The sequence below is a fragment of the Myxine glutinosa genome, unplaced genomic scaffold, assembly GCF_964187855.1.
Source record: "Myxine glutinosa unplaced genomic scaffold, kmMyxGlut1.1 SCAFFOLD_1979, whole genome shotgun sequence".
NCBI classification, from domain to species: Eukaryota; Metazoa; Chordata; class Myxini; order Myxiniformes; family Myxinidae; genus Myxine; species Myxine glutinosa.
The window spans coordinates 13,922-30,367 of NW_027618074.1; the positions used below are offsets into that span (position 1 = coordinate 13,922).

General features: G+C 49.5%; 1 protein-coding gene across 3 annotated transcripts in view; it reads left to right on the forward strand.

Moving 5' to 3' along the window:
* Positions 1-1,727: 1,727 nt before the first annotated feature.
* ZFR (zinc finger RNA binding protein) overlaps positions 1,728-16,446 on the forward strand; it is a 53,217-nt gene continuing 38,498 nt past the window's right edge. For 2 of the 3 annotated variants that reach the window (XR_013621668.1, XM_078769286.1), the window contains exons 1-2: positions 1,803-2,111; positions 2,545-2,646. Coding sequence is in view for 2 of the 3 variants with exons in the window: in XM_078769286.1 (XP_078625412.1) it covers positions 1,818-2,111; positions 2,545-2,646 (396 nt within the window). In the remaining variant the exon portion in view is untranslated. Of the gene's footprint in view, positions 2,112-2,544; positions 2,647-16,446 lie in introns of all 3 variants that reach the window. The other variant, XM_078769287.1, reaches the window with a different exon arrangement.

The following is a 16,446-nucleotide window of genomic DNA, read 5'->3' on the forward strand; positions in this document are numbered from 1 at the left end:
GTGTCCTTGTGTTTTATACTTCTCCCACCCTCCCCCCTTCCCACGCCTCCTCCCCCCAAGCCTCCTCCCCCCAAGCCCTCTCCCTCCCACACATCTCCCGATGTGCCTGCTCTCAAATGTTTTGTTTGTGTGCTTTCCCTTCTCTCCCCATCTTGTCTTCCGCTCCCTCCTTTTATATATTTTGTTTGTCTGTTTGATTTGTTTGTGTGATAAATGTTAGCTCTTTCACGAGCCTCGATTTAGTTACCCCCCCCCCCCCCCCCCAAAAAAAATACTCTGCCCATTGTCCGCACGCCTTCTAGCTCCCCTCTCCCCATTGTCCGCACGCCTTCCAGCTCTTTTCCCCTCCTTCCCCCCCCCCCCCCCATTGTCTGCACGCCTTCCAGCTCCTTTCCCCTCCCTCCCTCCCCACCCCCCACTGTCCGCATGCCGTCCAGTTCCCCCTTCCATTGGCTGTACGCCTTTCAGCTCCACTCCCACATTGTCTGCATGCCTTCCACTACCTTCTCCCCATTGTCTGCATGCCTTCTAGCTACCCTCTCCCCATTGTCCGCACCCCATCAAGCTCCCCTCTACCCATTGTCCGCATGCCTTCCAGCTCTTTTCCCTTCCCTCCCCCCCCACCCTCCGCATGCCTTCCAGCTCTTTTCCCTTCCCTCCCCTCCCCTCACCCCCCCCCCCCCCGCACTCTCCGCATGCCTTCCAGCTCCCCCGTCCGTTGGCTGTACGGCTTTCAGCTCCACTTTTCAGCACCCCATTGTCCGTATGCCTTATGCCTTACATCTCCCCTCCTGCCATTGTCTGCATGCCTTCCGGCTACCGTCTCCCCAATGCTTGCCCTCTTCTTCCCCCATTGTCCCCCCCCCCTCCTCACATTAGCCGCACACCTCCAGTTACAGTTTTCCTCCCTCTTCCCCCCCCCCCCCCCCCACTTGTTTGCACCCCCGGCCCTCAATTGGTCGAACGCCTTCCCCCTCGATTTGGCCCACCCTGCCTTCCCCCTCCCCCTTCTCAGATACGCTGCCCCATCCTCCTCCCCAACTCCCAGATTTGCCATCCCACTCCTCCTCTCCCTTACCAATTCTTCCCTCCCCCCTTGATTCACCACTACCCCTCCCATATCACCACCCACACACCTCCTTGTTTACCTTCTTCCTCTTTTCCCCTTTTATTTACCATTTCTTCTAACCCCTTACCTGTCCTTTTCCCTCACCTCCTTGGTTTTACAAGTAGGTTGTACATTTAGAGGTGTATGGAACAATCAGCATATTCTTTGTTTCCTTTAGTGTTACACACCTGTATTACACAATAGTATTATTTTCCCCAAAAAAACATACATACGTCGGAGTGTTTGCATTGTTATAGTAATGGATGCTTCATATTTCATATACATTTGGGGTGTACATTTGAAAAGTGCAAGGTAAGAGTAAAGATTAGAGAGAAAAGGAAGTATGGAGTTGTTGAAACACTAGAATGGTGGGCGGGGGAAGATTAGAGGAGAATGGGGTATATGAAGGGGGTATTGGGGCTCATTTATCCTGCCAGGTTTGCATACAAAATGTGCAAGTTATTAAAAACCTGGTTATAAATTGGACATTCATGTTCGATTAATGAGTGCAGCACCGTTTGCTCAGGTAGTCCATAGCCTTGCCTTGCTGGGCACCCGGGCTTGCTTGTGATCCTTTCATTTTGAAAACGTGTGTGTGCCTCCCAACCTGTTTTTATGGAGATGGAATTAATGGGACGATATGGAGCTCAATTGCTTCAGACGAGCCTGTCATTTAACGATGTCCGGCCTGTCGTTCTCCCGCTTGTGAATGCGTGTCAGTGCGCAGCCATCGGCCGTCGCCTACTCGCATCCCTCCACGGCCGTCAGTTACACGGTGCATCAGGCGCCGATCGTTTCGCACCCGGCTCCAACCGCGTACGTGGCCGCGGCTGCGCCGGCAGCCCGTGCGGCTTACGCAGGGTATCAGGCGGCGGCCGTGGCGGCGACCGCTGCCACGGCCCACACCGAATTTGGGTACACCCAGCGACAGCAGGAAGTACCGCCACCTCCACCGCCTCCACCACCACCTCCCCCAACACCTGCAACGACTCAGGCTTTTCAGGTGATGCCTTACGACTTGATGATGCGATTCTTTTTTTTTGCTCTTGTGTTTAATTGTTTATCCAGTGAAACACGAGCTTTACTCTTTTTACCAGGAATAAAAGTGAGCACGTGACACAGATGGTCACGCACTCTTGACTCCGCTTTTTAACAATTTCTGACAAATCAATAGAAGGTTGGAAATTGAGGTTGCACATTCACCCCTCATGTGTTCTGAGCTGTGGGTGGGTGTGTGTCGCATCAAGGAGTACATGCACTTGCCAAGTTTTCATCTCGAATTGCTTTGTTTCCACGACTGTTTAATTGTTTAAGTCGTGTGTTTTTCATCTGTTATACTCGGTGTTCCTGTCTGCCTGTCCCTTTTGCCCCTTAAATCCCTCATGCATGTAATTGCACTTTCATTGTGGATGTAATTTGTGAACCAACCTGCATAGACTTTGAATTTACCAAGTACCGTCCTTGGTGAGAATACCGGTCTTGCTTGGGCAACACCAGTTTGGCAATATCACCAACAACAAGCACAGCTGGCGAGCAAGGCAAGAGTCTTTACGTTTCACGTTTTTGTCCTTGCGTTTCACGTTTTTACTTCTGCCACCAATGGTGGATGGAGGTTTTGTTTTCACCCCTGTGTCTGTCTGTCATTTTTGTGAACAAGATATCTCAAAAAGTTGCAGATGGATTCGGGCGAAATTTGGCAGAGATGTAGCGTATGTGACAAGGACGAAATGATTAGATTTTGGTGAAGATCTGGATTCGGATCCGGCTACTATAATTTTAAAAGTGATTCTTCACCATTGAGAGATAGTGCATTCAGAAAGTATTCAGACCCCTTCACTTTTTTCACATTTTGTTATGTTGCAGCCTTATGCTGAAATCGTTTAAATTCATTTTTTCCATCATCAATCTACACTCAATACCCCATAATGACAAAGAGAAAACAGGATTTTAGAAAGTTTTGCAAATTTATTAAAAAGAAAAAACTGAAATATCACATTGACATAAGTATTCATACCCTTTGCTATGACACTTGAAATTTAGCTCAGGTGCCTCCCATTTCTCTTGATCATCTTTGAGATGTTTCTACACCTTGATTGGAGTCCACCTGTGGTAAGTTCAATTGATTGGACATGATTTGGAAAGGCACACACCTGTCTATATAAGGTCTCACAGCTGACAATACATATCGGAGCAAAAACCAAGCCATGAGGTCGAAGGAACTGCCCGCAGAGCTCAGAGATAGGATTGTGTCGAGGCACAGATCTGGGGAAGCCTACAAAAACATTTCTGCTGCATTGAAGGTTCCCAAGAGCACAGTAGCCTCCATAATTCTTAAAAGGAAGAAGTTTGGAACAACCAGGACTCTTCCTAGAGCTGGCCGCCCGGCCAAACTAAGCAATCGAGGGAGCAGGGCCTTGGTAAGAGAGGTGACCAAGAACCCGATGGTCACTCTGGCTGAGCTCCAGAGATCCTGTGTGGAGATGGGAGAAACTTCCAGAAGGACAACCATCACTGCAACACTCCACCGATCTGGGCTTTATGGCAGAGTGGCAAGACGGAAGCCAAACAGTTCAATCTTGGTTTCATCAGACCACAGAATCTTGTTTCTCACAGTCTGAGAGTCCTTTAGGTGCTTTTTTGCAAACTCCAAGTGGGCTTTCATGTGTCTTTCACTGAGGAGAGACTTCCGTGTTATTGTGTTATTGCAGTGGTGACTTTGTTTGATCGATAAAACGGTAAAAACCCGATCGCCTTGTGCCTGTATCATGGCGTAGCCACAGACACGCAGGCTGCAGCTACTGAGTGTTGTGTACAAATGCACTTGCCACTGTACGTCGGTGTTTCGTAGAATTTTGGCCAATTTATTTTTATTTATGGCAGGCATGTTTCTGCTAGACCCCGAAATAAGTCTATACATAAACAATTGTGCTCGCATCCCAGGAGGGGGAGGGGGATAGCCCACATTTTATACATGACACAAACGTCATTTACGATTTAGTGTAGGCCTAGGCCTATGCATTGCAAGTGTCTTTCGGTACACACAGTGACTACACTCGCATTCGAGCCTGTGTTTATGATTATAATACCATTGTTTTTCTTGAATGAAAGGGGGGTTCATAATCTCTCAATTTATGGTTGCGTACATACTTTAAAGGGGCTCTTCAATCATGAAACGTTGTTTGCACTTTACTTGCAAATATTGGAATGAACCAGAAAAATAAATTGGCCGCCTATTATACGTTATATTTTGTTTCTAGGACTGCACTCCTAGTACTAAGTGCCCAGCCAAATGTTATGGCCCTTTAGGCCACTTAAAGGTGCACTTTATTGAATCTTGTGCGAGGTGACGTAGACTCTGTTGCAGTGATGTCACATTGTGCTAGAACATGATGTAATAAAACCAGCATGACGTCGTCACCTCTGGAGCCTGAGGATGACAGGATTTCGAACGCCAAAATGTGATAAGGATTCAATGCAGTGTGGCTTTAAAAATCCCTGTTTCTCATCAGCATGCACAAAAGGCTCCGAGACTTTGCTGCACCCGTACAAAACACAACTATAAACCATTTAGAATCCAATATGCAGGACAATATAACTGGAATAGAAACACTCCACACCATTGTATTGGATTGTAAAGTATTACCGGCTTCCCCATCACCTCATGTGACGTCATACTGTGCATGGGCACGTGGTTTAAGATTTGCAGAAGCGTTTTCGTCGATTGTTGTTTTTTTTTTTTTGTATACACAAGATCGAGGCTCGTGAAAGAGCTAAAATTAATCGCACAAAAAGTCAAACCGACACAGACCAACACATAAAACACCAAATAAGGGGAGCGGTAGACAAGATGGGGAGAGAGGGCGAAGGACACAAACGCAACATTTGAGAGCAGGGACATCGAGAGAACTGTGGGAGGGAGAGGGCTTGGGGGAGGTGGGAGAGGTATAAAACATATGGACACTGCAAGGACTTCCAGGAAAGAAGTTGGAATTTCGAAAAAGTGTATCTGGGGTGAATTAGCGGGCGTAGAAAAGATCAAGGTTTTGGATGGGGGAAGATAAGAGATGGTGGTGAACAGCTGTTTTAAAGACCTGGAGGGAGGAGTGGGATTGAAGGGAGTGGGGGAGTTTGTTCCAGAGGCGGGGAAAAAGGAGAATAAAAGAGTGAAGGTGAGCAGAGACCCTAGATTTTGGCAGTTTAACCATAAGAGGGTTGCTGGCAGATCTTGTGCGACCTGTAGGAATATTTGGGGGACAGCACAGAGAGAGTTGGGGGAGCAAGGCTGGAGAGGAGTCGGTAGAAGACAGAAAGACCACCAACCTGCCTGCGGTGAGTGAGTGAAAGGCCCTCGGAGTTAGCTTCATCGCAGGAGATTCCAATGAGTCTGAAAGCTTTGGTTTCAACAGCGTGAAGTCGAGATAGGTGTCGAGTCGAGCTATTCGAGCTAGGCAGGAGCACCGGCCCAGAGGGGGGAACAGTATTCCATTGAGCTTCAGATGAAAGCCTTGTATGTGTTAAGGAGCTCAGGTGTGCCAAGGAAGGACTTCGCACGACAGAGGATGCCCAGTCGGCGACTGGCTTTGGAGGCCAGCTTGGAAATGTGGTTTTCCCAAGAAAGATCATGGCAGATAATGAGACCCAAAAGCTTGAGCGACAGAACTTCTTGGAGAGGATTGTTGAGAAATTAGATGGGAGGGTTTTCCAGTCGGTCTTCTCGGAGAGACATAGTAAGAGTGTGAGATTTGTCAGGATTGAAAGACATGTCCCACTTGTTTGACCAGTCTGTGATTTTGTCCAGGTCTGCAGAGAGTGAGGAGGCTGCAGACTGCCGATCTGAGGGATGAGGAATGGAGAGGCAGAGAGAGGAGTCATCAGCAAAGAGATAGAGAGGATTTTCCAGAGAGTTGATAGATCATTGATGAAGTCCAGAAAAAGCACAGGGCCCAGAACACTACCTTGGGGAACTCCAGCCAGAACAGGAAGGGGCGATGAGAGAAATCCATTCAGGGCCACACGTTGACTACGACCACTCGACCAGAGAGGAAGTCCACAAGCCAAGCGTGGAGATTTCCATGGATACCATAGGAGGAGAGTTTGGGAAGCAGAGCTGGGTGCCAGACCGTATTAAAGGCACGTGATATGTCAAAGGAGACAGCTCTGATTTCCTGTTTGGCATTTAGGACCTCCATCCATTTAGGACCTCCATTGAAGAGAAGGACAAGTTCTGGTTTGCGATAGAGAAGCTGATGGAAAACGTGAAAGATGAGGAAGTTGTTGTGGTAGGAGGAGACCTAAATGGACATGTGGGAAGGAGTATGGATGGTTTTGACGGAGTTCATGGGGGTTACGGATATGGTGTGAGAAATGGAGAAGGTGAAAGGATTTGGGAGTTTGCTGATGGAGCTGATTTGTTGATTTGTAATACTCAGTTCCAGAAAGAGGATAATAAGCTTGTTACATACACGTCAGGTGGGTCGACGACAACCGTTGACTACCTGATGGTGCGTAGGCGAGATAGGGGGCACCTCCGGGACACAAAGGTGATCCCGGGGGAGGAGGCTTTCACAGCACCACTTGGTTGCCTGCGACGTAAGGGTGAAAGGCGTGAGGAGAGCTCGGCGGGTGAAGTACCAACCGAGAATGAAGGTGTGGAGGTTGAAAGAGGTGACAGTAAGGGAGGCATTAAAAGAGAGGCTGAGTAGGGTCGAGGATGATGTGGTTGAGCTTGAAAGTGGTTGGATGTCAATGAAAGCTAGTCTGTTGGGAGCCGTTGGTGAGGTATGTGGATGGACAAAAGGACCACCGAGGCACTCGGAAACATGGTGGTGGGATGATGAAGTTGGAAAGAGGATTGACGAGAAGAGGAAGAAGTTCAAGGAGTGGCAGAAGGTGAAGGGTACGGGAGCAGAAACAGCAGAGCATGAAAGTTATAAGGCAGCCAGGAAGGCTGCAAAGAAAGAGGTAGCAAAGGCGCAGGAGGCATGTCGGAAAATGTTCGGAGAACGCTTGGATTCGGAAGAGGGTCAGAAAGCAGTATTCAGGATTGCAAAGCAGATAGCGAAAGAGAGGTGTGATGTGATGGGGGTGAGTTGCTTGAAGGATGAAGTGGGACAAATCGTTGTCGACCCAGATGGAATTAAAGGAAGATGGAAAAGATATATGGAAATGCTGTTGAATACAGAGAATGAATGGGATGGCAACATAGAGAGTAACCCAGTTTTAGGACCGGCAGAGAAGATAACTGAGAAGGAAGTTGAGGAAGCGATAAAAGCGGGAGGGCCGACGGGGGTTGTGGGCGATATGTTGAAGGCAGCAGGAAGTTGGGGTGTGAAGAGAATGACAGAGATCTGTAATCTAGTGGTGAAAGAAGGCCGCATTCCTGTGGATTGGGAACTGAGTACTCTCGTCCCTCTATACAAGGGGAAAGGTGACCCTCTGGAGTGTGGCTCGTACCGAGCGATAAAGTTATTGGAGCATGGAATGAAGGTATTGGAAAGGGTGTTGGAGAGGAGGATAAGGAAGAAAGTGAAGATCGACGAAATGCAGTTTGGATTCATGCCAGGAAGAGGAACGACAGACGCGCTTTTCATTGTGAGGCAGTTGCAGGAGAAGTACATGGAGAAGAGGAAGAAGTTGTTTCTTGGGTTTGTTGATCTGGAGAAAGCATTCGATCAGGTTCCACGCAAAGTATTGACATGGGCATTGAGGAAGTTAGGAGTGGAGGAATGGTTGATCAGAGTAGTGATGGCAATGTACAAAAGCGCGCGCACAGCTGTAAGGACGAAGGACGGGAACAGTGGTGAGTTTGAGGTGAAGGTGGGAGTGCATCAGGGGTCGGTACTAGGTCCACTACTATTTGTAGCTGTGATGGAGGTGCTGGCTCAGAACGTAAAGGAGGGTTTACCGTGGGAGTTGTTGTATGCAGATGATCTGGTGTTGATTGCGGAAAGTATGGATGGACTGAAGGAAAAGATGAACACGTGGAAGGAATGTATGGAGACAAAAGGTCTGAAGGTGAATATCGGATAGACGAAGGTGATGGCAAGTGGTAAAGCATGTGGTGAGGTGGAAAGAACTGGGAAGTGGCCCTGTGCTGTGTGCAGGAAGGGTGTCGGAGTGAACTTCATTCAGTGTACAATGTGCGCTGAGTGGGTTCATCAAAAATGTAGTGGTCTGAGAGGGTCATTAACCAGTGTGGCAGCTACATTCAAATGTAAGGTGTGCACAGAGGGAGCTGCAGATGGAGGAAATGTTGAGTTGGATCTTGGAGACGGCGTGAAGCTGGAAGGTGTGAAAACATTTTGCTACCTCGGATACATACTGAATGGAGAAGGTGGATCAGACTCGGCAACGGTTGCTCGAGTGAGATGTGCATGGAAGAAGTTTCGGGAATTGAGTGGCGTGCTGACGATGAGGGGAGTGTCGTTGAAGCTGAAGGGAAAGGTGTATGCTGCATGTGTGAGAAGTGTTATGATTTATGGGAGCGAGACATGGGTAATGAACGTAGAGCAGCAACGAAGGTTGGAAAGGGTGGAAATGCGAATGGTTCGACGGATGTGCAGAGTATCGTTGAGAGAGATGAAGACAAATGATGAATTGCGAAAGATGATGGGAATAGAGCCTGTGATTGATGCTGTGAAGAGGAACCAGGTTGAGATGGTTTGGTCATGTGTTGAGGAAGGATGAAAGTGACTGGTTGAGAAGAGTGATGGAAATGAATGTAGAAGGAAGTAGAAGACGGGGAAGACCGAGAAAGACTTGGCTAAAGATGGTGGAAGAAGAAATGCGGGCAAGGGGGTTAACAAGGAGAAAAAAAAAAACAAACAGCTTTAGAGGCCATTTTTCCCCGCAAAGCGGGGGTTGGCCTTTTTCGGGAACCGTGGTTGTTGTTGTTTTTCGGTCCCCTATTTGAAGCAATGTTTTACGGCCGGATGCCCTTCCTGACGCCAACCCTTTTTACCGCCTTTAACGACAAACAGGGAATTACCAGTGAACTGGTACTCATTTAGCCGACCTCGGAAGGATGACAGGCTGAGTCAACCCCCCTGGCGTTAATTCAGCGATCGACCGGGATTCGAACCCAGGATCCTTGGATCCTAAGCCGGCACCCTAGCCGCAAGCCCAACACCAGGGATCAAGGAGATCAAGGGTTAACAAGGAGAGATGCAGAAAATAGGGCAAAATGGAGAAGATTGTCATGGGGACCACAAGGCTAACCCCCACTCTAGCAGGGAAAATGGCCTTTAAAATGCATGTTGTTGTGTTGTGTATCCATTGTTGAGATAGCAGAAGCAACATGTCCAGAGTAGAATGACCTGGTCTGAATCCAAATTGATGATCGGAGATCAAGCCATTGGAGAAGAGGAAGGATTTGATATCTGAAGCAATGATGGATTCCATGACTTTGCTGATAATTGGGAGCAGGCTGATTGGTCTGTAGTTGCAAGGATCTGTTTTTGTACCTTTTTTATGTAAAGCGGTAATGTTTGCTGATTTCCAAGATGCTGGCAGATGACCTTGAGCAAAAGAGAGGGTGAAAACAACAGAGAGAGGGTGAGATACAGCAGCAGAGCAGGATTTTAGGACCTGTGGGCTGATGCCGTCTGGTCCAGTTGCAGAATCAGAGTCGAGGTTTGACAAAAACTTCTTCACCTTGTCAGGAGAGAAGGACACAGAGTCCAGGAGCAGTTGGGTTCGACTGGGTAATGTGGGAACAGAGAGAGATGGGTTAGGGACACAAGATTTTGAGGCAAACACAGAGTTAAGGCATTTGGCTTTGTCACGTGCGGTGTCAACTGTGTAGCCATTTGAGGTAAGGGGGGGATGAAGGGGGAACAAACACCAGAAACGGATTTGACCAGATGCCACCAGGATTTGGAGGAAGGAGACAGGTTTGAGAGTTCATTCTTGAGTGTGGAGAGATAGTGCTTCCTGGCACTCCTGAGGGTAGACACACACTTGTTCCGAGCTTGGTGGAAGGAACTGAGATTGCCTTCAGTTGGATTTGCCTTCCAAGAGGCAAAGGCAAGTTGTTTCAAGGCAACTGCCTCACCACAAGATTCAGTGTACCATGGACGGGAGGAAAGGTAAGACAACTGAAGACGAGAGAGAGAGCAATTTGCTTTGGAAGAATTCCCAGGAAGAATTGATGTCAGAGGCAGTAGAGATGGGAGACCAGTCCAGATGATTGATGGCTGCTTGCAGACCATGCCAGTCAGCCTGAGTGAAATGCCAGACTCGTCGACGCTGAGGAGGCTCTCTGAGAATGGCCAGAGAGATGTCCACTTTAACAAGCATTTAACCGATTGCTTTAAACTTTAGCATTTACTTTAGCTTTACAAATTTACAAACTTTAGCCGAACAAGCATTTAAACACTTTAACCGATTGGAGCAGAAGAAGAGCAGCAGACATTTGCAGGGAAGTTTGTCATAACCAAGTCTCGAAGAGAAGGTACTCCATTGACAGATCCTGGTCGGGGAATTGACAGATTGTGTCAGTCCCAATGAGTCACAGAGGTCCTTTGCTGAGGTGCCATGGCTGGTGAGAGAGGAACCCACACCCAGCCAGCTGGCATGATGACAGTTGAAGTCGCCACATATGAGGAAGAGAGAGTTGGGATGATTTGATAGAAGTTGGTCCATGTTGTCAGACAGCGACATGTAAATGGAGTCATCACTGTTTGGAGGACGGTACAGAACACATGAACAAAAGGTGGGAGTGGAGAGGAAGCCTTAGCCAGAGGTACTCACGGGGGTGGGGTGCAGAGAGGACATTGCAAGGAGAGTGAGGAAGAGAGTTTTTGATAAAGATAGGAACCCCACCACCAGGACGAGGCTCAGGTCTATCATACCGGAGGAGGGAGTAACCAGGAAGAGATATTAAGGAATCGGAGACTTTTTTTTTTCTTTTTTTTGTATACTGAATCGAGGCTCGTGAAAGAGCTGATATTTACTTCACAAACAAATCAAGCAGACAAACAAAATATATAAAAAGAGGGAGCGGAAGTCAAGATGGGGGAGAGAAGGGGAAGCACGCTTGAAGGAGGAAAGTTTCTGTTAAGCAGATCAAGTCTGGATTGTCAGAAGCAACCTGAATGGAGAGATCAATCGGGTTTGAGTGAAGGCCCCGGATGTTTGAGGTCCATATCGTTAATGAGGAGAGAGGGGGAGCATTGGGTGCAGGAGAGGGGAGGGGAGGGGTAGGGTCAGATGAAGGATGAGAGGGGGAGGTAGGAAGAGCAGTTGATAGTGTGTCAGAGAATACAGAAGAGTTACAAGAAAGGGAAGGATTTGGAGGACGAAGGGTTTGATGGTGATGGGATGAGGCACAGAGGGGTTCTTTGAGGGGGGGAGGGGGCAGAGGAAAGTAGAAGGTTGGGGGAGATGGAGGTATGAGATAGAAGGGAGATGAAGTGGGGAGGAGGCAGCTTTGAGAAGGAGGGGGGAGAATTGGAGAGGGATGGTATGGGGGGAGATTTGAAGGGGAGGAGTAGGGGGGAGTTTAGGAGGGGAGGGGCAAGGGGGGAGTTTAGGAGGGGAGGGGCGAGGGGGGAGTTTAGGAGGGGAGGGGCAAGGGGGGGAGTTTAGGAGGGGAGGGGCAAGGGGGGAGTTTAGGAGGGGAGGGGCAAGGGGGGAGTTTAGGAGGGGAGGGGCAAGGGAGAAGATTTGGAGGGGAGGGGCAAGGGTGAATTTAGAAAGTGGATGATTAATAAAGACTAACATTGATAACAAATTGGGTTTATTGTGATTTTCAAGTTAGAGATCTGTTTAAGAATGATGGAGGAGGGGTGGAATGAATTTGAATTTGGAGCATGTAGCGAGGAAGAATTGTAAGAGATTGAATTTTTTTTTGAAGTGGAATGAGTTGGAGAGGAAATTGAAAAAAGCCTTTTAAATAGGAAGAAAAACAGCGTGTTGTAATATACCATTGAATAAAACACTGCAGGGGAAAGTTTAAACATATTGTCGTGTGGCCGCCTTTCATTAAAATCAGACGGTCACGGAAGCCGATTGCGAAGGCCTTAGCTCGCGAGGCGAAAACTCAATGGCGGACTCCAAAAACAAAAAGCTACACAAAAGTGCGCGGGATGGAGGGAGGCGCAAGAGCCCTGCAGTCTTTCCTGTTAAATCAACCACATGGGAAACTGCGTTCATATATATATATATATAGATATATATATATATATATATATATGTATATATAGAAAAATAATACAAGGGTTTATTCACAAGGATGGTGGGACAGGAAAAGCATGCGCTGGTAACAAATGTCCTAATCGGGACGTCCCCACACGACAGATTTCGGATACGAGACGAGGGAATGAATTACGAAAAGAAACGTTCGTTATGTTTGGTGTATGTGGTGTGCGGTCTTGTCTGTCCGTCGTCTTGTCCCCACGCGGCTCCAAGCTCCGCCGCGGAGAAACCCTTGCCCGCTCGCTTGCTTGCTAGGCCCTGATGCGACTCGCTCCGCTGCACACCACGAGGTCCCGCCCGCTCAGCACCAACACTTGCTCCCTGCACCAACAGCACCGCGAAGGGCCGAGCACCGCTCCACGCACCACAAAGAACGCGATCTCCAACACGAACTCAGAACGAAGCAGAGAAGAGAGAAGAGAGAGGAGAGAGAGAGAGAGAAAGAGAGAGAGAGAGAGAGAGAGAGAGAGAGAGAAAGAGAGAGAAGCGACTGCACGCTATGAAAACCCAGAGCACGAGGAAGCCAGGAGAGAGCTGCTGGCTAAGAGCTGTTGAAAATGTCGTGCAGCGCCCCCTTTTGTAGCCTGGGTTATGACGTCTGTCTCGGCGCACCACCCAATCAGCGCCTCGTAGCTTCCTGCCATTCACCGAACCTTCCAGCGACTTCCCTCCAATGAACCACCTCTTCCTCCGTTGCGTCTTCGCGCCTCCCGCCCTGATTGGCTGGAGGTTCGCGCCAACCAATCACACGTTCCCTGTGGCGTGATTATAGCTCGTGTCACTCGATGTTGCTAGGCCTGCCGGAGGTGTGGCCGGCGGCGGCCATCCGGCAGTGCCCCGATCTGGCTTCCTGCCCGTTCTTCTTCCAAAAATCGTTGTGGTATGGGAGGGGAATTATTTACTGTTGCACTAAGGGCCTATCTAAGTGTTTATAGGAGTGCATTGCCATAAGGGACAAAGGAATGATTACCAGGTCTGACACACAAGGGGTGTTATCTTATTGCCTACACTGTTTAACACCCGAACATCCTGGTATTTCCGCAGGTATACTCTTATCCCGACAAACCGCCTCAAAACACAGAACTTATTACAGCGTAGATTCCCTATCGCGACAGTCGAATACCTACCTATGCAGATCTATCTGGCTAGATATCTATCTGGCTATCTAGATATTCCTCTACCCAAATTCATAACACAGCACCCCCCATGGAACCATAGCTCCTGCTAGGTTCACTGCAGGCGCTACCATTCCAGTCTTAACACTTAGTCTCACACTTAATTAACCTATGAAATAAATCAGGAGGGCTGTGGGAAGTGAGCCGGACTTCCTACCTATTCTCCTTAACATGCTAATCCCCTTAACAATCATGCAAATATGTACAATGATTTCCATTCGTCGCTCCTGTGGTGGGAGGAAACAAACAACACACAAAATCTACCTTAACCACAAAACTTGCCCTTAACCAAAAATTCAAAACTCCAATAAACATTTGTACAGACCGCGTCCCCCGGTCGATGCCACAAGATACAACCTTACCTGCGGGGCCATCCCAATGCACCCCTAAATTTCCGCGGGCCCTGTCCAGGTGTTACAGGTGAGTGACATGGCTCGGTGGATTTCGCCCACATTCATTCAACACAAACCCCTTATCCACGCATACTCATTCCAAAAATCATCACACAAAATCATTACAGCACTTATTTCACCCCCCCTGCAGGACCTAGGCATTGATGTCATTCGTGTGTGCATCATTTCTACTGGGCAGCGGGGAGGTACCACACAACTAAGATGGTGAGGCGCTTCAGGCTGTGGTACCCGCAGTCCCAAACACAAGTCAACCGACTCACAAGTGCATTGCCCGCCCCCCCCCCCCCCCCTTTACCTCTTGGCCCCGTGACAGCCCAACAGCCCTTTCCGCCGTTACCCCGCCGGTGAGGGTCTCCACACACCAGGCTCTGTTGCCTCCTGCTTCCGCGCAGCTCCATGGGTCGCCGGAGGTCTCCTTTACCCCACGGCCCAACCAGCCCAACCAGACCCTCCACCGACGAGCTCCAATTTCCAGATACCACCGGCTGCCAGGGGTAATTGCCGCAGAGGGGGGTCACAGGCATTGCTCCTCCGAGCTTGATCTGTGCCTGCGGGCACACATACCTTCCCCTCCCACAAGATCCCAAAACACATTTCCTCCCCCGCTGCCATTCAATTCTCACACATTTCCATAGAAGATGGTACAAAAGATGCTACAAAAAGTTGCCATGGCCTGCTATTGTGAAATCCCCGTTCACAGTTGAATCACATATTTCCAGAAGCACATTTCAAAACTCAGTAATCATCATTCATCCTCCATTATCTCCACTCTCACGACCACAAGAAAACCCATCACCACAACACTAACACAAACGCCACCCACAAGACTCTGTGTGGCACACATTCCAATCCCCTCACCGGTCATGTCATCACTCTCACCCGCCCCCAACTCCAAATTACATGTCCCCAATTTAACGAGCAAGTCCTGGAGCCTGGGACAGTACACGTCGGTTCCTCTCACCTGAAACGCAGGTCGTTGTAGGTTTGTCGGGTCCAAGAGTGCCATCCACCACAAAATCCCAAAATTTGTCATTGGACCAATCAAATTCTTCCAAATTTCTCTTTTCTCCCCACTATACTGGCAGGTATGTGGGTCCGCATCCAATGGTGAACTGTTCTAAACAACTACCTGTGGCCACGACAGCTCGCACCTCTGCCATGCAAGGATCATCGGGACAAGGTGAGAAGTCAAAATGCCAACATGGCCCATTAGTGTCCATAAGGGTGCGACCCACCATCCATCCTTCGGCCCCCCTGCGAGGAACATGGCTGCACCAGTCCCAGCTGGCCAATGTGGTGAGCACCTGCTGCCAACAACACTACCGCACGCACAACCTCGGCCCTGGGGGAGACGGTCGCGGTGCGTGGCTTTCGCCACACGTCACCTACGCCGCCCGCGTCCCCCAGTCCACAGAACCGCAGCCCCCCAGTGCCCAACCACACTTGACCACACCAAGGTCCAGTCGACAGCCATGCTCCACCAGGAGACCCACCCAGAAGACATGGTCCACACACCTCGGATACCCATAGCACCATGTTGACCCGCAACTACACAACTTCATCCCCATAATCCCGCGTCCCAAATATTGGCGCAATCGCCCCCGCAACCAGTTGAAGGCTGTGTTCTGCTAACCGATCAATTTTATCACAGCCTCCAACACTCTGGTCTAGCACACCTGGATCAATAATGGTGTCACTGTGCAGTGACCACCATTTCTCTTCACAAAATTCACCCTTAAATTTGCATCTACCCCTCAGATTACCCATGCCAAACATTTTTCACATTTTCCTAACATCCCCAAAGAAAGATGCTTTGCCATACACATGCCAGCCGAGCATGGCCCATATGCTCGGCACGTTACACATTCCCGATCACATTCCCATGGCTCTCTTCCCAAACCGAGAGTCCACAAATCATAACTGAACATCTGTGGAAGGTCACCCTCACACCATCACGTTCCACAGATGCCCCAATGGTTGTTTGGCAGGCTATGTCCATCCCTGTCCATGCAGATTGATCCGCGTTCATAGACCAGCACGGCATGGCAGGTCACCACATGCCGGCTGTCCCAGAGTCTCGGGGAGAGGGTGCCAGGCTGCATGCTCGGGCGGTCACCACATCAGGCCCATGTTGGCCGTCCGCGGTACCACCACCAAAGCGTGACCCACAACATCTCCCCCTAGTGGTTCTCAATAAATGCCATCCCAGGCTTGAGAAACCACCTCGGACCCCCCGGAGGTCTTAACCCCCACCAGGGTCCGGTGACCCTGTCGGCCCGAGCTACTCGCTCGGGCGGCGCCCCGACGGACAAGGGCCGCCACACTCCACCAGACCCCCCCCCCCCCCCCACGTGGGGCCCAGGTCGTACCACGACACCCAAGGCTGGACCCCACGTCCAAATCTCGCCAGCACAGCCCCCCAGCTGGCTGGCATCACCAAATTTTCAAAGGGGCAACTTTTCCTCGAGGCCATCCCGAATGACCTCCACTGGTCCACATTCCACAGCCCGGGGACCAACTCCCTCCATGGCTGCTCCAAATCACATTCCCATTT